Genomic DNA, 14,857 nt, shown 5'->3' on the forward strand with positions numbered 1-14,857 from the left:
TAGGAAGATTTTGAGGGTATATAAATGTACGTAAAAATTGTATATTGTCATTCAAACATACATTTGTTGTTTGTATTTTTTACATGTATAATTATTTTACCATGTTAGTTTATTTGCACTTTATGCCAATTTTATGTCTACTCCATTGAATTTGTTTTTTTAAAAACAAGGTGATTCTGTACAAATTGTATTTATTTTGTACGCTTTTAGGTGATTATGTTTCAGTAATGTGTACCACTGATTGCATTTAAACAATGAAAAATTTGCATGTTACTCGCAAAAAGTGTTATAGGCGATGTCAATGCATGTGCTATAAAATATTATTTTAATAATTAAGTTGATGTTAACGATCCGAGGTATTGGACAAGATAGTCGTATCATTTGAGTCATATAATGTATCTTATTTTTCATATAACAATTTATGTATTTTATATTTTCTTTTTATCGTTTATTTTGTTTACATCGGTACTTAAATCAAATGGAATTGATATTATTTTTATACTTTTTAGATCATATCATATTTTGTATCATGCATCGCATTAGCATCCTCCTTTATCTAAAACATACTTTTTAAAGTTTTCGTTCGATTATTTTATCTAAAACATATTTTTCATTTTTTATATTACCCCATACATCACATTAACATCCTCTTTTCATTCATAAAGGTGTTTGATTTACCTCATTGACGTGTTTTTGTCATTAAAAAATTGTACTTAAATTGATCCCCTTGCATCGCACGGGTGAGTTACTAGTATTTTATAAAAATACCAAATATTATAACCAAAATTCATTAAGTGTAGAATTTTTTTTGTGTCAAATAAAAAAAAATTGTAATGATGTTCATAACAAATTTATTAGACAATTTTTGTCTAGCAGTTTTTTAGTAAATAAAATTAAGGGGTAATGACAAATAGACCCATGACAAAGGCACTTAATTAAAAGAGGGACATCCAACTTTTTTGTCTTTCAAATAAATCCAGCCCATTCAAACTTATTTGCAAATAAGGAAAATCCTTTTAGATATACCAAAATTACCCCCAATTCATTGAAACTCAATTCAACTCCAATTTCATGATTTACACCCAATTTAGCCCAATTTCATCAATTAACCAATTTTAACCCTAATTTCAATTTTGACCCGCCACCACCGGAGACCGCCGGTCGCCGGCGTTGACTTTTTTTTTTTTTTTTTTTTGAATTTTTTTTTCTGAAATTTTTTTCCGGCCGGTCAACTGCCGTTGACCGCCCGATCTCCGGCGTTGACTTTTTTTTTTTTATTTTTTTTTTTTTTTTATAATTTTTTTTTTTTTGAAAAAATATTTTAATTAATATTACTGTCTTGGCTGCTAAATTACTGTCTCCGGCAGTTATTTAACTGTCGGAGACAGTAATTTAACCTTTAATTGACTTTTTTTTTTCTTCAAAAATATTTTAATTAATATTACTGTATTCGTTGCTAAATTACTGTCTCCAGCAGTTATTTAACTGTTGGAGACAGTAATTTAACTGTTAATTGACTTTTTTATTCTTAAAAAAAAATATTTTTAATCAATATTACTGTATTCGTTGCTAAATTACTGTCTCCAGCAGTTATTTAACTGTCGGAGACAGTAATTTAACTGTTAATTGACTTTTTTTTTTTTTTTTAAATTTTTTTCTTAACAAAAATATATTTTAATTAATATTACTGCATTGGATGCTAAATTACTGTCTCCAACAGTAATTTAACTGTCTTAGACAATAATATTAATAATATTACTGTTCGCGAAAATAATATTCATAATATTACTATCCCAAACAGTAATATTACTGTCTGAGACAGTAATTTAGTAGCCAAAACAGTAATATTAATTAAAATATTTTTTTTCTAAGAAAAAAAAATTAAAAAAAAAAGTCAACGGTGGTTGACCGGCCGGAAAAAAATTTCAGGAAAAAAAAAGTTTTCAAAAAAAAAAAAAAAAAAAGTCAACGCCGGAGATCGCCGGTCTCCGGCGGTCAACGCCGGAAACTGGCAGGAATCTGCCGGAAAAAAAATATTTCAGAAAAAAAAATATTTTCTGAAAAAAAAAAGTTTTTGGGGTTAATGTGATATATTTGTTTAAATCCGAGGTTAATGTGTAATATTAAGGAAGTTAGAGCATAATTGGTGGAATTGATAAGAATTATATTATTGAGGGTATTTTAGACTAAAGACATGGAAATGGGTTTAATTGAGAGACTGTTTTTTTTGTGGACCAAAATGCATTTAAGTCCCATGTGATGGCAAAATTTTTGCCATTCGCCCTAAAATTGAAGTCGAATATTAGAAAATATTTTTAGGTCTTTGTTAATTGTTATGTTTTAAAGCATGAGGAGTCTATATACAATTGTACGTAACTTTAGGGGTGAACAATGTAATGTGCTCACTATCTAATCAAGGGTAAAAATGTCATTTAAAAATCATCATTCAAATCAAGTGAGTTGAGATATTCATAATTTTCCAACCACAGGGTCTTTATTTCTTTTCTTTTATAATTAAAAAAAATTGAAAAATAATATTCATGCTCCTTACACTTTTGGTCACTTTTATTGTCAAAGTTCAGTTTTATTTATTTCTTTCTCCCATTCAAAATTCATTTATATTTATTAGTTAATATACTGAATGCATTAAATGATAGGCAATTTTTATTTGACCAAATTTGGTGAAATGTGACACTTGAGTCTTGACTACTTAATTAAATTATATGAATTCTTCATCAATGACAATTAATTTAAGTTTTTTTTCTTTTTTTTTTCAAATTCACATAATTAGCTATAATTAAGACGTTATAGTTTAGTAATTGAAGGTAAAATAAAGTATTACAAAACATTAAATATTCATCTCTTTTGTTTTCTTTTCTTTTCTTTTTCTAATTAAAAAAAAGTATACATTGTCCCTACATTTTTCATTACTTTACCGGTCGAATTTTAATTTAATATTTTATTTTTCTCATTTCAAAATACATTATTTTTATAATTTATGCCTTAAGTGTTAATCAAGTGTTTTTGACAAAAAAAAAATAAAAAAATTGATGGAATATGACAATTTAACTACTTAATTAAATGAGTTGTTCATCAATCACAATTAATTTTGATTTCTTTTCTTTATAATTTTAATAGATTTAAATAATTAGCCATCATTAACTCACATTATTGTATAGTGATCGAGATCAAAACAGGCAATATAAAATTAAGAAATATTGTAAAAATATGCATACTTTAGTTAGTAGGAAATAGATATATCATGTATGTATATTTAAATGTGAGGTGGTGTGTATGTGTAGTTCACTTTATAATCTATGGTTCTAAACAAGTCAATGTCCAAGCTTTGATGTAAACCATCACTAATTGTATGGACATAACATATTTGTTTAGCATATTTGGAATTTAATACCCAAAAAAAATAATAATAAATAAATAATATAGAGATAGAAAATAATTGCTGAAAAGGACCAAGAAAAAACCATCTCCATCAAGAAAACACTTCTAAAAAAGAGTTTAATGCAAAATAAACTACCAAATAATGAATGGAACATCTAACTAACCATTTGGTCAAATAGGAATGGGAGAATTAACTAATGTTTAAAAAATCGGAACGAATATTGACCCGGACAAGCTATTGAGTTACGGTTGAACCGGTTCAACTGATTTTTTTTTTATTTTTTATTTTATAATCATTTATATTTAATTTTTTATTTTGATTTAATTTTTTTTTTCAGCTGAGCAATAAAATGATGTTGTTTTAGACATTTTAGTTGTTTATTATTTTTATTTTTCTTTGTAATAAATAAACGAACCATTTTGGCCAAAAAAAAAAACCAATTTTCGATCTGGTCCTAATTTTACGACTCAACCGGCCAAACCAGACCGGACAAGGCAATGTTTCGCGGTTTAACCAGTTCAACCGGCCGGCCCAGGTTTCAAAACACTGAAATGAACTATTTCCAGCCATTAGAAATTTACATTATACAACAACAATTACTTCATTCTTTTACTATAATGGATAAATGAAAATAGCAAATTTTCAGCCAAATATGAACAAAGAATCCCATGAAAATGAGATCCCAAGAATTCATTCAGGTAAAGGAGGAGGTCTTAACATTGGATCCTCTCATCCAACACCTTGCAATTTAGAACAAATAAAGTCCCCCCCACCCCCCCCCCCTCTCTCTCTCTCTCTCTCTCTCTTTCTCTCTCTATCTCTCTCTAGGTATATGCACAAACCACAGAACAACAATTTACCGAATGAAAAAGAAAACGATGAAAATTATAAATTAATCGAAGCTTGATGAACGGCTCCATCTACCTCCCAAGTAATCCTCAACTGATATGTTCTGTTCAGTGCTGCTAATAGAATCAGAATCGTCTTCCAAATCAAGAAATGCCAAATTAATGAAGGATTGCATGTTTGTGGCGGATTGTTCATTACTGATAACATTTATTTCTTCGCAAGATTTAGTTTCCTGCCTGGCCCAATCGACGACTTCTTGGTCGCCTTGAAGGAGTTTCAAAACCTGTTTTCAGTAGCAGATACAGTCTAAGTGCATAATTAACTAGAAGTAATATTATTTATTTTGCATTTTCAAGAAAACTCGGAAGTTAATAAAGTTACTTACGAGGCTAATTTGAGGACGAGATTGCGGTGCATTTCTGATACACAAGGTGGCAGCTAAAACCATTATCTCGTACTCTTTGTGGTTACACGCATTAACCAACTTCGGATCTTGTAGTTCTGAAATTTTACCCTCCTTCAAAATGTGTTTTGCCTGAAATATTTTAAGCCAATTTAAAGAAACGAAATACAACTGATTTTAGAGAAGCCATTCTATATATTATACACACAGCAAAACATCTAGATATCGGAAATCAAACTTGAGAAAGAAGGAACTTACCCACATGACGAGGCTTTCCTGGCCCTTTGGGGATGCATTATCAATTGGCTTTCTACCAGACAATAGCTCAAGAAGTACAACGCCAAATGCGTAGACATCAATTTTTTCGTTTAGCTTTCCATGCATAAAATATTCTGGAGCCAAGTAGCTGCAATTAAAGAAAAAAAATTGTATCCGATGATTTGCCAATGACTACAGAGTACAAACTTAAGTGAGACTATATATAAATTACCCGAATGTGCCAGCGAGCTCTGACGTATACGTATGCTGTGAACAACGTGAAGCCCAAACAGCAAGGCCGAAATCTGACAGCTGTAACGGCAAAACAAACATTAGTGTAATTCACAGTATAGTTCTCATATGAAGCAAAAAATTAATTTTATAGTACCTGAGGCTCAAAATTATCTGAAAGAAGGATATTTGAAGATTTAACATCTCTATGTACGATTGCTTCAGCTGTATTGTGCAAATAGTCGAGCGCTTCTGCCACTCCTAAGGCAACTTTATATCTCTCTTCCCAACCAAATAAGTTTCCCGACTTCCCAGCATCTAATTCAGAGGGCAGTAATCAAGATAAATTCTATTAAAATTTATAAACAGAATAACCATAAATATATATACATACCATGGAGATTGTCTTCTAGGCTCCCTCTGGATAAAAGATTGTAGACCAAAAGTAATCTGTCTTCCTCGAAACAGAAGCCGACTAAAGATATTATGTTTTTGTGATGCAATGATGTGATGATTTCAATTTCCGAAACAAAATGTTTCACTACATCTTCCGATGGTTTTAGAATTTTCACTGCTAATTCCTTGTCTCCTGGTAGACAGCCTCTGTAAACCTGGCTGTTTCCCCCCACTCCAATCAAATTTTCTGAAAAAATAAATTTAAGATCAATAAATGAGACCCTCGAAAAGGAAGTGAGAACTAATATAGTGGATAACCATTAACAAAACACACCAGGTATAAAGCTGTTTGTTGATAACAAGAGTTCTTGGTAGCTAAACAATCGGCAAGTTGTTGAGTACTTCTCTCGAAGAGCTTTGAGTTCGTCTGAGAACATATTAGATGAATAAGAAACAGAGTTACTGTCAGATGAGTACAGTACAATAGCTCCATTTTCCGAGTCGAGTTCTGAATGACATTCATCCTTATCAGATACAGTTATCTGTTTCTGATCCGGATAAATTGCTGCAATTCGACTTGGTAATTTTAATATCCGTTGCACCACAGATGATTTCTTTGGGGACGAAGTTTCGGTTATTTTCAGACCGAAGAAAAACATCCTGCGCAGTATTGTCCATCTCGATTTACACACGTGCATTTCTTGGGTTTTTAAGGGTACCAAAGCCGTTGAAGTATATTGATTGGCATCGTTTGATGATGGAACCGTCTGGGGTGGTAGACTCAACGGGCTCTTCGGTAATATCTTCCGCCTTTTTAATGTCGATTCCAACACATCAAGACTTCCATTCGCATTCGAATCTCTTTCGAACACAGTCTTGCCGTTATCAACACATATAACCGATATATTCTTCGGGAGATTCTTGGCACAATATTTGGCAACAGAGATCCTTGATCTGATTTTGTGATGGACACCTGAACTTGAAGTACCAAGAATCAAAGTCGTCGCACCACATGCTTTTGCCTCCCGAGATAGGATTTTACGAACTGGAGATCCTTTACAGACCTTAAGCTTTAAATCCACCTACAGAATTTTACTGCTTTTAGCAAATCCATTTACCTTGATGCGTAAAACCGCTATATCGAGCTATAAGGATGGAATTTACAGTCCCCTAATGCTTCTAACCCGTAAATTAGAATTCGGACCTTTCGACAATTAAGCAAATTTAGATAGTTGTAAAGCCCCAAACACTAGTGATTCAAATGCTAATTACATTAATTTTAAGGGGCAGAAAAAAGGAAAATAAATCAAGATAGGTAAGAAATTGGAAATCAGATTGTACAAGGGAAAATCAGAAAATACCTGTTTTAGGTTGCAGAAGCTTTCGTAAGCAGCCAGCACTGAATCAAAAGCCTTCACTAGGGAAAGCAGGGTCAATTTATCTGCTCCACACAAAAAATAAAAACAATTAAAATAAAATAAAATAAACATCACGAAGAAAAAATCATTTATCCAGGCACTAAGTGGTTATGAAAGTGATGAACAAAACAACGATACATTCAATTTTCACAAATTCATACAACTGTGAAACCTAATTTTTTTTCTAACTCAATAATTTTGTTTTCGCACGTGGCACACAGTACAAGGTGGAAAAATCGGAAAGCGATTGAGAGAGATAGTAGCAAGTAGAAACAACCAAAAAAAAAAACACAGTACTGCGTGCGTGTGAAACCGTGAAAATTACTCACCGGCGTCGGGATCGAGTATGTGTAGAGCAATTACTCGGTCGCCGCTCTGCGCCACCTTCACTAACGTCCACGTCAGCAACTCCCTACTCGGCGAGTCCATCTTCACTGCAACCACAACCACCGCCGCGCCACCGCCGTCGTCTCCGGCGCCGCCACAACTGCATTCTTCCACAACTCCAGGATTACCGGTCACCAATCTCATTTTCTCATAAAATACAGATCGAGGAACACACCACAACACCGTTCTCTCTCTCTCTCTCTCCTCTCTCTCTCTCTCTCTCTCTCTATCTATCTCCCTCTCTTTCTCTCTCTAGACTCTATATATATATAATTTACTTTCTCTCTCTAGGCGTCTCAATTTCTTTTTGGGAATTGTGACACATATATAGTGTAACTAACCACGTCTAATTTCTTAATTAAAATATTTAATTACGCGGGATTAAATGCTAATTATTGTGTGCTATAGCACCGTTGGAATGTATTGATTTTACTTCTTTCTGTGCAGATATATATTTATGAAACGTTTGATATTTGTTTTGGAAAATATTTCCGATTTGTATTTATTTTTTTAATATGGAAAAGTAATTGTTGGAATTAAATTGAAAAGACTAGAGGTTAATGCATTTTCCTTTTTTGACCTGTTTACTGGTTTTGCAAGGCAAAGGGAAAGTAAATGAAAATTAATTTAATGTTTTCTTCAAAATAATTCATTTAAAAAAGGGTAAATTATAACTACCCCTGAGGTACGGTCAAATTACGAAAACCCCTCTCTTGTTTGGATAATTACAACGACCCCCTCAACTTTTCAAATTTAGTGAAATCTTCGGGATTATATGGAATATTATCACTTTTGTACTCGTTTTATCCCATTCGAACTCTACATTTTGAAGCAAAACGATCATAATATGTGTTTTTTGGCTTGTATATATCAGATTGTGGTGTATCAGAAACTGTATTTTTACACAAAACGAGTACAAACTAGAGCACATTCCACGAAATCTAGATGATTATGTTGAATTTGACACCATAAGGGTGGATGTGTAAAAAATAAATCATAGTTAAAAGTGGTAGATGTAATTATCCAAACAAGAAAGTTTTTTTTTGTAAATTGACCATACCTTAGGAGTGTTTGTAATTTACCCTTGTTCAAAGTGAAGATATAGCATGTAAAGTGCATAGAGTGTAGCATAAAACAAGCCATTCAGAAAAAAAAAAAAAAGCAATAATATTTTCTATATAATAAAAAATTAAGATTAATATTATATGTATTAATTAGTACTAATAGTAGGATTTCGTATCTGGTCTTTTGCTACTATATTAAATACGAGTCATATACAATTAACAAATAGTGTGAATGCAATTCATTGTTACTTTTATTAGAACGAGAATAAGAGCAAATGTTATCAAATAATGTAGTGAATTCAATTTATTGATTTTTTTTTTTAAAATTTAATTTAACACGCAAAGAATAAAGAAAAACAACAAACTTATCATTACTTTAAGGGCAAAAATTCATTTTGCACCTGGGTCATTTGCGAGCGATATTATTTACTCTATGATGTATGGAAAATATCAAATCTTCTTTATTTTCTATGGTCAATGATCAGCCTTTTAACAATGTTAAAGTTGAGTGTAAAATGACACTTTTTCTATTTTTCAGGTCAATTCAATGATCAGACTTTTAACATTGTTAAAATTGTGCAATAATGTCTCTTTTACTTCGCTTTACATCTGATAGAATCCTTAATTTTTTTTGAACTTGTTTCGCTCTTTAAACAACTCATTCTTTCTCTCTTTCTCTGTTTGATTTATCACAAAAAAAAAAAAAAAAAAAAATCTACAAAATCTGTATCATTCTCAAAGTTTTCGTGAAATCTGTTGAATAACTTTTTATGAGCAAATTAAAAGCTTGAACTTTTGGTGTGAGGGTATGATTTTAATTTTAGGGTTTTAATTTTCTGGATTTTAATTTTAGGATTTTCTTTTTCTCAATTACGAGATGATTTTCTTGGGGGTTCTTCACTCCAATAAACTTAGACGTCAAAGATATAATTTTAAGTTAAAATGAGGTGTTTTCTGTTGGATTATTGACGATTTTTTAGTTCGTTCAAATTATGGCTTTTTTTTATAATCGATTTTAGTGTTTTATTTTAGGGTTTTCTATTTTCTTTTTTGGGGGATTTTGCGATCATAATATGAAAAGCTTCGTTTTTAATTAGCAATTATTTCAAACTAGGATTTTATTTCAATTTAGATTTTTATTTACAGATTTTAGGGGTTTGTAGGATTTCATAAAATAAATTACAGATTTTTTTTTTCATTTATAATCTGCAAAGTTTCATTTTTATTTATTCAATTTTCAGTTTTTTATGCAGATTCAAAAGGAAAAAGGAGTTTAAAATATTAAAAACCGACTAAATAAAGAAAAACAAAAAGGATGAAAAGAGCAAAAAATCTGGTGAAAGTGGCAAAAAACTAAACAATTTACACGTAAAGAATTTTGAGGTATTTTCGTAAAAAAAAAAAAAAGCCAACTCTCTTTACAACAGTGGTCAAAGGATTTGATTAACTGAATTAGAATAAATGCTAACGGTAGAGGGGCGTTTTATTTTATATTTTCTATGCAGATCCACAACATAATTTTTACTAAGTGAGGCCAGATTTTCATTTATATTTACTTTATAAGGGTTTTATTTTATATTTTCATTTACTAAGTGAGGCCAGATTTTAGATTGAGATTTGGTATTGTATAAGAGTGAAAAGTAAGTACTATATAGTACAACCTCGATAAATTCATCTCAATAAATTAATAACTTTACTTAAATAATAGTTTTTTTCGATTCCGACTCAGTGATGAGAACGTGTTAAATTATTAACTCGATGGGAATCAAGACAATACAATTTTTTATTATTAATCAGACAAGGCCAGAAATCGCTACCTATGTTGCTATTTACCCTTTTTTTTATTATTGCAAATTCGTCACTTAATCTGGCTTTAGGTGGCGTCGGCGATGACGACGACAATGGTAGGTGAGGTGTGTATATGTGAGCTGAGAAAATAAAATATAAGTGTGTTATTTTTTTCAATTGGAGAAAAGGGCTTAATTAAAAATGTTAGGGACTGAATTGAAAATTTCATTCGAGTCATAATATTCTAGGGATTGTACATATTTTTATGGAGGGTCTTTAATCTTTTCACGAGCGGTCAATGAAAAAAAATAAAAATATAGTGGAGTGTGCTCGATTGAACACTTATTAAGGTGGGTTTTGGTCAATTAATTTTTCCTAGGGGGTTTTGGCCTCTAAGAAGTAACACAAAGGGGATTTTTGCATTTAACTCTAATTACTAGTAAGGTAATGCCATATAAGCCTGTAAGTTATTTTACCATAGATTTTATGGGTGTTTTTAATTTTACCCTTATTATTTTTAATGAAACTAAAGTGAGAAGAGCGTGATTTGACCGGGAGAAAATGACAATTTAATTTAATTTAATTGAGAGGTTATTCCAATCAACCCCATGTTAGTGACCTATGTCATTGGATAATCAAAGCCATGTGTGGTGTAATGTCGTTTAATCATGTCTCATTTGTCGTTTTGCATGTTGTTTTTTTCTATGGCTTTGTTTTAGTTTACACCATGTGCACTTGCTAGATGAGTAACCAACTGATTTGTTTCTATTATAAAAAAAAATCAATTGAAATGGTATAAGGGTAATTAATGGTTTTATTTTTGAGAGGGAAATTGTAAATTATAGTTGATGATTTTTTTTTTTTTGATAAATAAAATACATTAAATTAAGAGGGAAAAAAGTCTACAATGGGATAACCCTCATCACAAAAACAAGCAGAAGGAATTAAATCAACAGGAACCAAATCATTCCAGTTACAAGAAAATGCCCACTTCGCAAGGTGGTGGGCTGAAAAGTTGGCATTCCGAGGGCAAAGTTTGAACTTCCATTGCGGCCAGAGAAACCAATATCGACGGATCTCCTCAATGAGAACCTTGGACGACCAAAATGAGGGAGAAGAGCGGTCATTAATGCTTAAAATGGCAGTGAGGCAGTCCGCTTCGAAAATAACGTGTTTAAGCTTCACCTGATTGATAAATTTGCATGCATGTAAGATGGCTTGGACTTCAGCAGTAAGAGCATCAATAGCAGGGAAGGTAGCTGAATGCGCTCGAAGAATGGATCCATTAGAATTGCGGAGCACAAAGGACGAAGATGCGTTACCGTCCACGAAAGAGCAATCAGAGTTAACTTTAAACCAATTTTGAGGAGGTTTAATCCATCTGTTTGAGGCCAGCAGAGGAGCTTTAACTGTTTTTGAGAGCTGGCTAGTCCAATGAATGGAAGCATTTGATGATGCTAGCTTGAGCATATCCTGCAGAGAAAGAGGGTGGGATCCATGAGTAATAAGATTACGGTTTGTCCAAATAGAGTCAAAGAAAACCGCCAAATACACAAGAAATTCTTCTCGAATAAGATCAGAAGGGAATAATCTCCCATTTTTTCCCAGAACCAGAGCGAGCCAATTAGCAATAGGTTCATTCATAAAAGGAGAAAGACGGAATCTCCATTTAGAAATGAACCAGAGCTGTTCCAAGAAGGAGCATCTGAGAAATAAATGGTCCACACTTTCTGTTTCAATCCCGCAAAAAGGACACAAAGGATCTGAAATATGCATGAAGATTTGAAGTTTAGCTTTAGTAGGGAGGATATTATTGACAATTCTCCAAAGGAACAGCTTGTGTCTGTTATGGATTTTGGCATTCCAAAGCTTTTTCCAAGGAAAAGAACCAGACATAAGACTACGGGAGATACGACTAGCATTGTCAGTTAAATATGCACTTTTGGAAGAGAATCTCCCTGACTTGGAGGGAGACCAAAAGAGAGAGTTGGGTTCAGGGATAGGAGAAATGGAAATTTTCCTAATCTCTGTAACAACATTTGGTGGAAACAGCTCCAAAAGGAGGCTTATGTTCCATGAATGGGACTCATCTAGCATGAGGCTGCGAACTAGACAATGAGTAGGACAAATGAGATCAATATGTGGCAAGGGAATAGGCTTGAAGGTGGGAAGAGTGGGAACCCAAGGGTCTTCCCAAATTCTGACTGTGGAGCCTTTGGAAATAGAATAACATGCTCCTTTATGAATCAAGTTTGTAGTGCTCAGAATATCTTTCCAAATCCATGAAGAGCTAGAAGGGGAGGGTTTAACTGTCATTAAAGGTTGGAGACCAAGATATTTGGTAGTGAGAAGTTGGGTGCAGATATTGGGTTTTGAGGTGACGATATTCCAGGTGATCTTGGAAATCAGAGCTCTATTGGAATAAAAAATTCTACGAAATCCTAAACCACCCACGGATTTTGGGAGGCAAATGGAATCCCAACACTTAGGCATGAATGAATTGCCATTTTTATTTTCACCCCACCAAAACTTACGAAATGAAGCATCAATCTTGTGACAAATATTTTTAGGAATGAGAAAGACAGACATATGGCAAGAAGGGATGGCATGAGCAACTGCAGAAATGAGTACACTTCTACTGGCCTGGGAAAGTGTTTTGGCTTTCCAACCTGCTAATTTCGAGTTAATCTTTGCAGAGAGGTCAGAGAAAGCCATAGTTTTGGATGAAGGGATACAAAAAGGTAATCCAAGGTGTTTCTCCATGTGGGAGCATTCCCTGAAGTTAAGACAATTGAGGATTGCCAGTTTGTCTTGAGGCACAGTGTTCCCGCTGAAGTGAATAAAGGATTTCCTAGAATTTGGGAGCTGACTAGACCAGGTAGAGAATTTATCCAGCGTTCTCTTCATACTTGAGGCATCATTCATAGTAGACCTGCAAAAAAGAATGAGATCATCAGCATAGAGAAGGTGTGAAAATGAGGCAGCTGTTCTAGAGATTTTAACCCCCTTAAATTGTCCAGAAGATTCTTCTTTGTTGAGAATTCTAGAAAGAGCTTCGGTGTAGAGAACAAAGAGGAATGGTGAGAGTGGATCTCCTTGTCTTATGCCTCTAGAAGGAGAGAAATGGCCATGTGGGGAGCCATTAATAAGGAAAGAAAACGATGAGGTAGATAAGCATTGCATAATCCAATCTGAAAACATCTTACAAAAACCAAGGTTAGATAAGATACACATCAGAAAACCCCATTCAACTCGATCAAAAGCTTTGGCCAAGTCAACTTTAATTGCCATAAATCCTTTGTTTCCTTTCTTCTTATGAAGGTAGTTCATTATCTCATGAGAAACTATATTATTATCATGGATATTCCTACCCTCAACAAAAGCCATTTGGAAGGGAGATATGATATTGGAAAGAAAGGGCTTAAGTCTGTTAGCAAATTGAGATTCTCACATTCTTCAATTTGGAAGCTTTGTTTTGGACCAATTTGCCCCTTACATTTTTTTTCTCAAAAAAGAAAAAGGAAAAACAAGGGGTGGGGGTGTTTTAGTCTTATTTGATTAACCTACATTGACCTGTCATTACAGTCACTTGCTTTACGATGGTGTGATGTACACGCACCGTTAAGTTAGAAGGAAAAGGTGACGGAAGCTACATCAATCATACCTCAAGGTAGGGGTGGATTCGGTACGGTTGCCAAACATTTGGCTCAATACCGTGTACCTACCGTACATTGCGGTATTGAAAAATTTCATACCGTTACCGTACCAAAAAGTTCGGTATACCAATGTTCGGTATACCGTTATTTCCGGTACGGTACAATCGGTACGTGGTACTCTACCGTATTTGGTGATGTATCAAAGATTAAAGAACAAATGAGTTAAAAATATACATATATATCCCAATTGAAAATAGTTCTAGTTACTCTTGTATGAGTTGTATTTTATTTTCTAAGAAGTTCCGGTGTATAATCGGAATAATTAACATAATTTGCTTCATTGAAACAAGAACATATGCCATAATAATGTAAATGTTGTTTAATGGAACAACTAGGTATTTGTTAGGAACTTGATTGAACTTAATAATTTACATACAATAAATACTTTACAAATGCTATACATACATGTAGGTAAAAATATAAAATATTCATACATCATATATAATAAAATTAGTTGGCTATAGGGAACATAAAAGACAATTTAGTAGAACATATATGTTCAATTGCAAAATTCAACTTGGTAGCAAAAAAAAAAAACAATACACTACCACTAGCTTAAGGAAAAAATAATTGTTGCCATTTATAAGATTCTAAGTAAACAAAATAGAATTACAAAAAATAATATCGAAAAAAACATATTAATCGGATTAAAATGTAAATTGTGGTACGGTACGGTACTACTGTGGTATTAGAAATACAATACCAATACCGTACCATATTGTAATGGTACGGTACTAATACCGTAACATAGACAATGGTAACCGTTCTTTCGGTAATTTTTCGGTAATCATTGGTTGGTATACCATGGTATATGGTAATCGATATTTTTTTTCCAGCCCTACCTCAAGGGGTAATATGCCCAATTTGATACAAAAGGGGGTCATATGCCAAATGGTGAAATAATCAGGGGTTAAGTGCCATTTACCCTATTTTATTTTATTCATAAA

The 14,857-nt window shown here is 32.8% G+C and overlaps 1 protein-coding gene across 1 annotated transcript; it reads right to left on the reverse strand.

Moving 5' to 3' along the window:
• Nucleotides 1-3,992: 3,992 nt before the first annotated feature.
• LOC105957033 (kinase with adenine nucleotide alpha hydrolases-like domain-containing protein) lies at nt 3,993-7,785 on the reverse strand. Its single transcript, XM_012980943.2, has 9 exons — nt 7,285-7,785; nt 6,899-6,978; nt 5,872-6,619; nt 5,536-5,784; nt 5,299-5,459; nt 5,143-5,222; nt 4,911-5,058; nt 4,635-4,784; nt 3,993-4,532 (listed from the first exon to the last, which is right to left on the reverse strand). Exons 1-9 carry the CDS (start codon nt 7,484-7,486, stop codon nt 4,293-4,295), a joined length of 2,058 nt encoding a protein of 685 aa, XP_012836397.2. The 5' UTR covers nt 7,487-7,785; the 3' UTR covers nt 3,993-4,292.
• Between the last annotated feature and the right edge of the window lie 7,072 nt (nt 7,786-14,857).

This window comes from Erythranthe guttata, chromosome 2 (genome assembly GCF_056151865.1).
Source record: "Erythranthe guttata isolate IM_541 chromosome 2, IM_541, whole genome shotgun sequence".
Lineage (NCBI taxonomy): Eukaryota > Viridiplantae > Streptophyta > Magnoliopsida > Lamiales > Phrymaceae > Erythranthe > Erythranthe guttata.

Bases quoted from the DNA above. Each gene is read 5' to 3' on its own strand.
- LOC105957033 (XM_012980943.2), bottom strand. From the start codon at position 7,486: ATGAGATTGGTGACCGGTAATCCTGGAGTTGTGGAAGAATGCAGTTGT. The intron at 6,620-6,898 runs GTATTTTCTGAT...AAAATTCTGTAG, and splicing joins GCTTCTGCAACCTAAAACAG to GTGGATTTAAAGCTTAAGGT. The intron at 5,460-5,535 runs GTATGTATATAT...CCTCTGAATTAG, and splicing joins CCTAGAAGACAATCTCCATG to ATGCTGGGAAGTCGGGAAAC.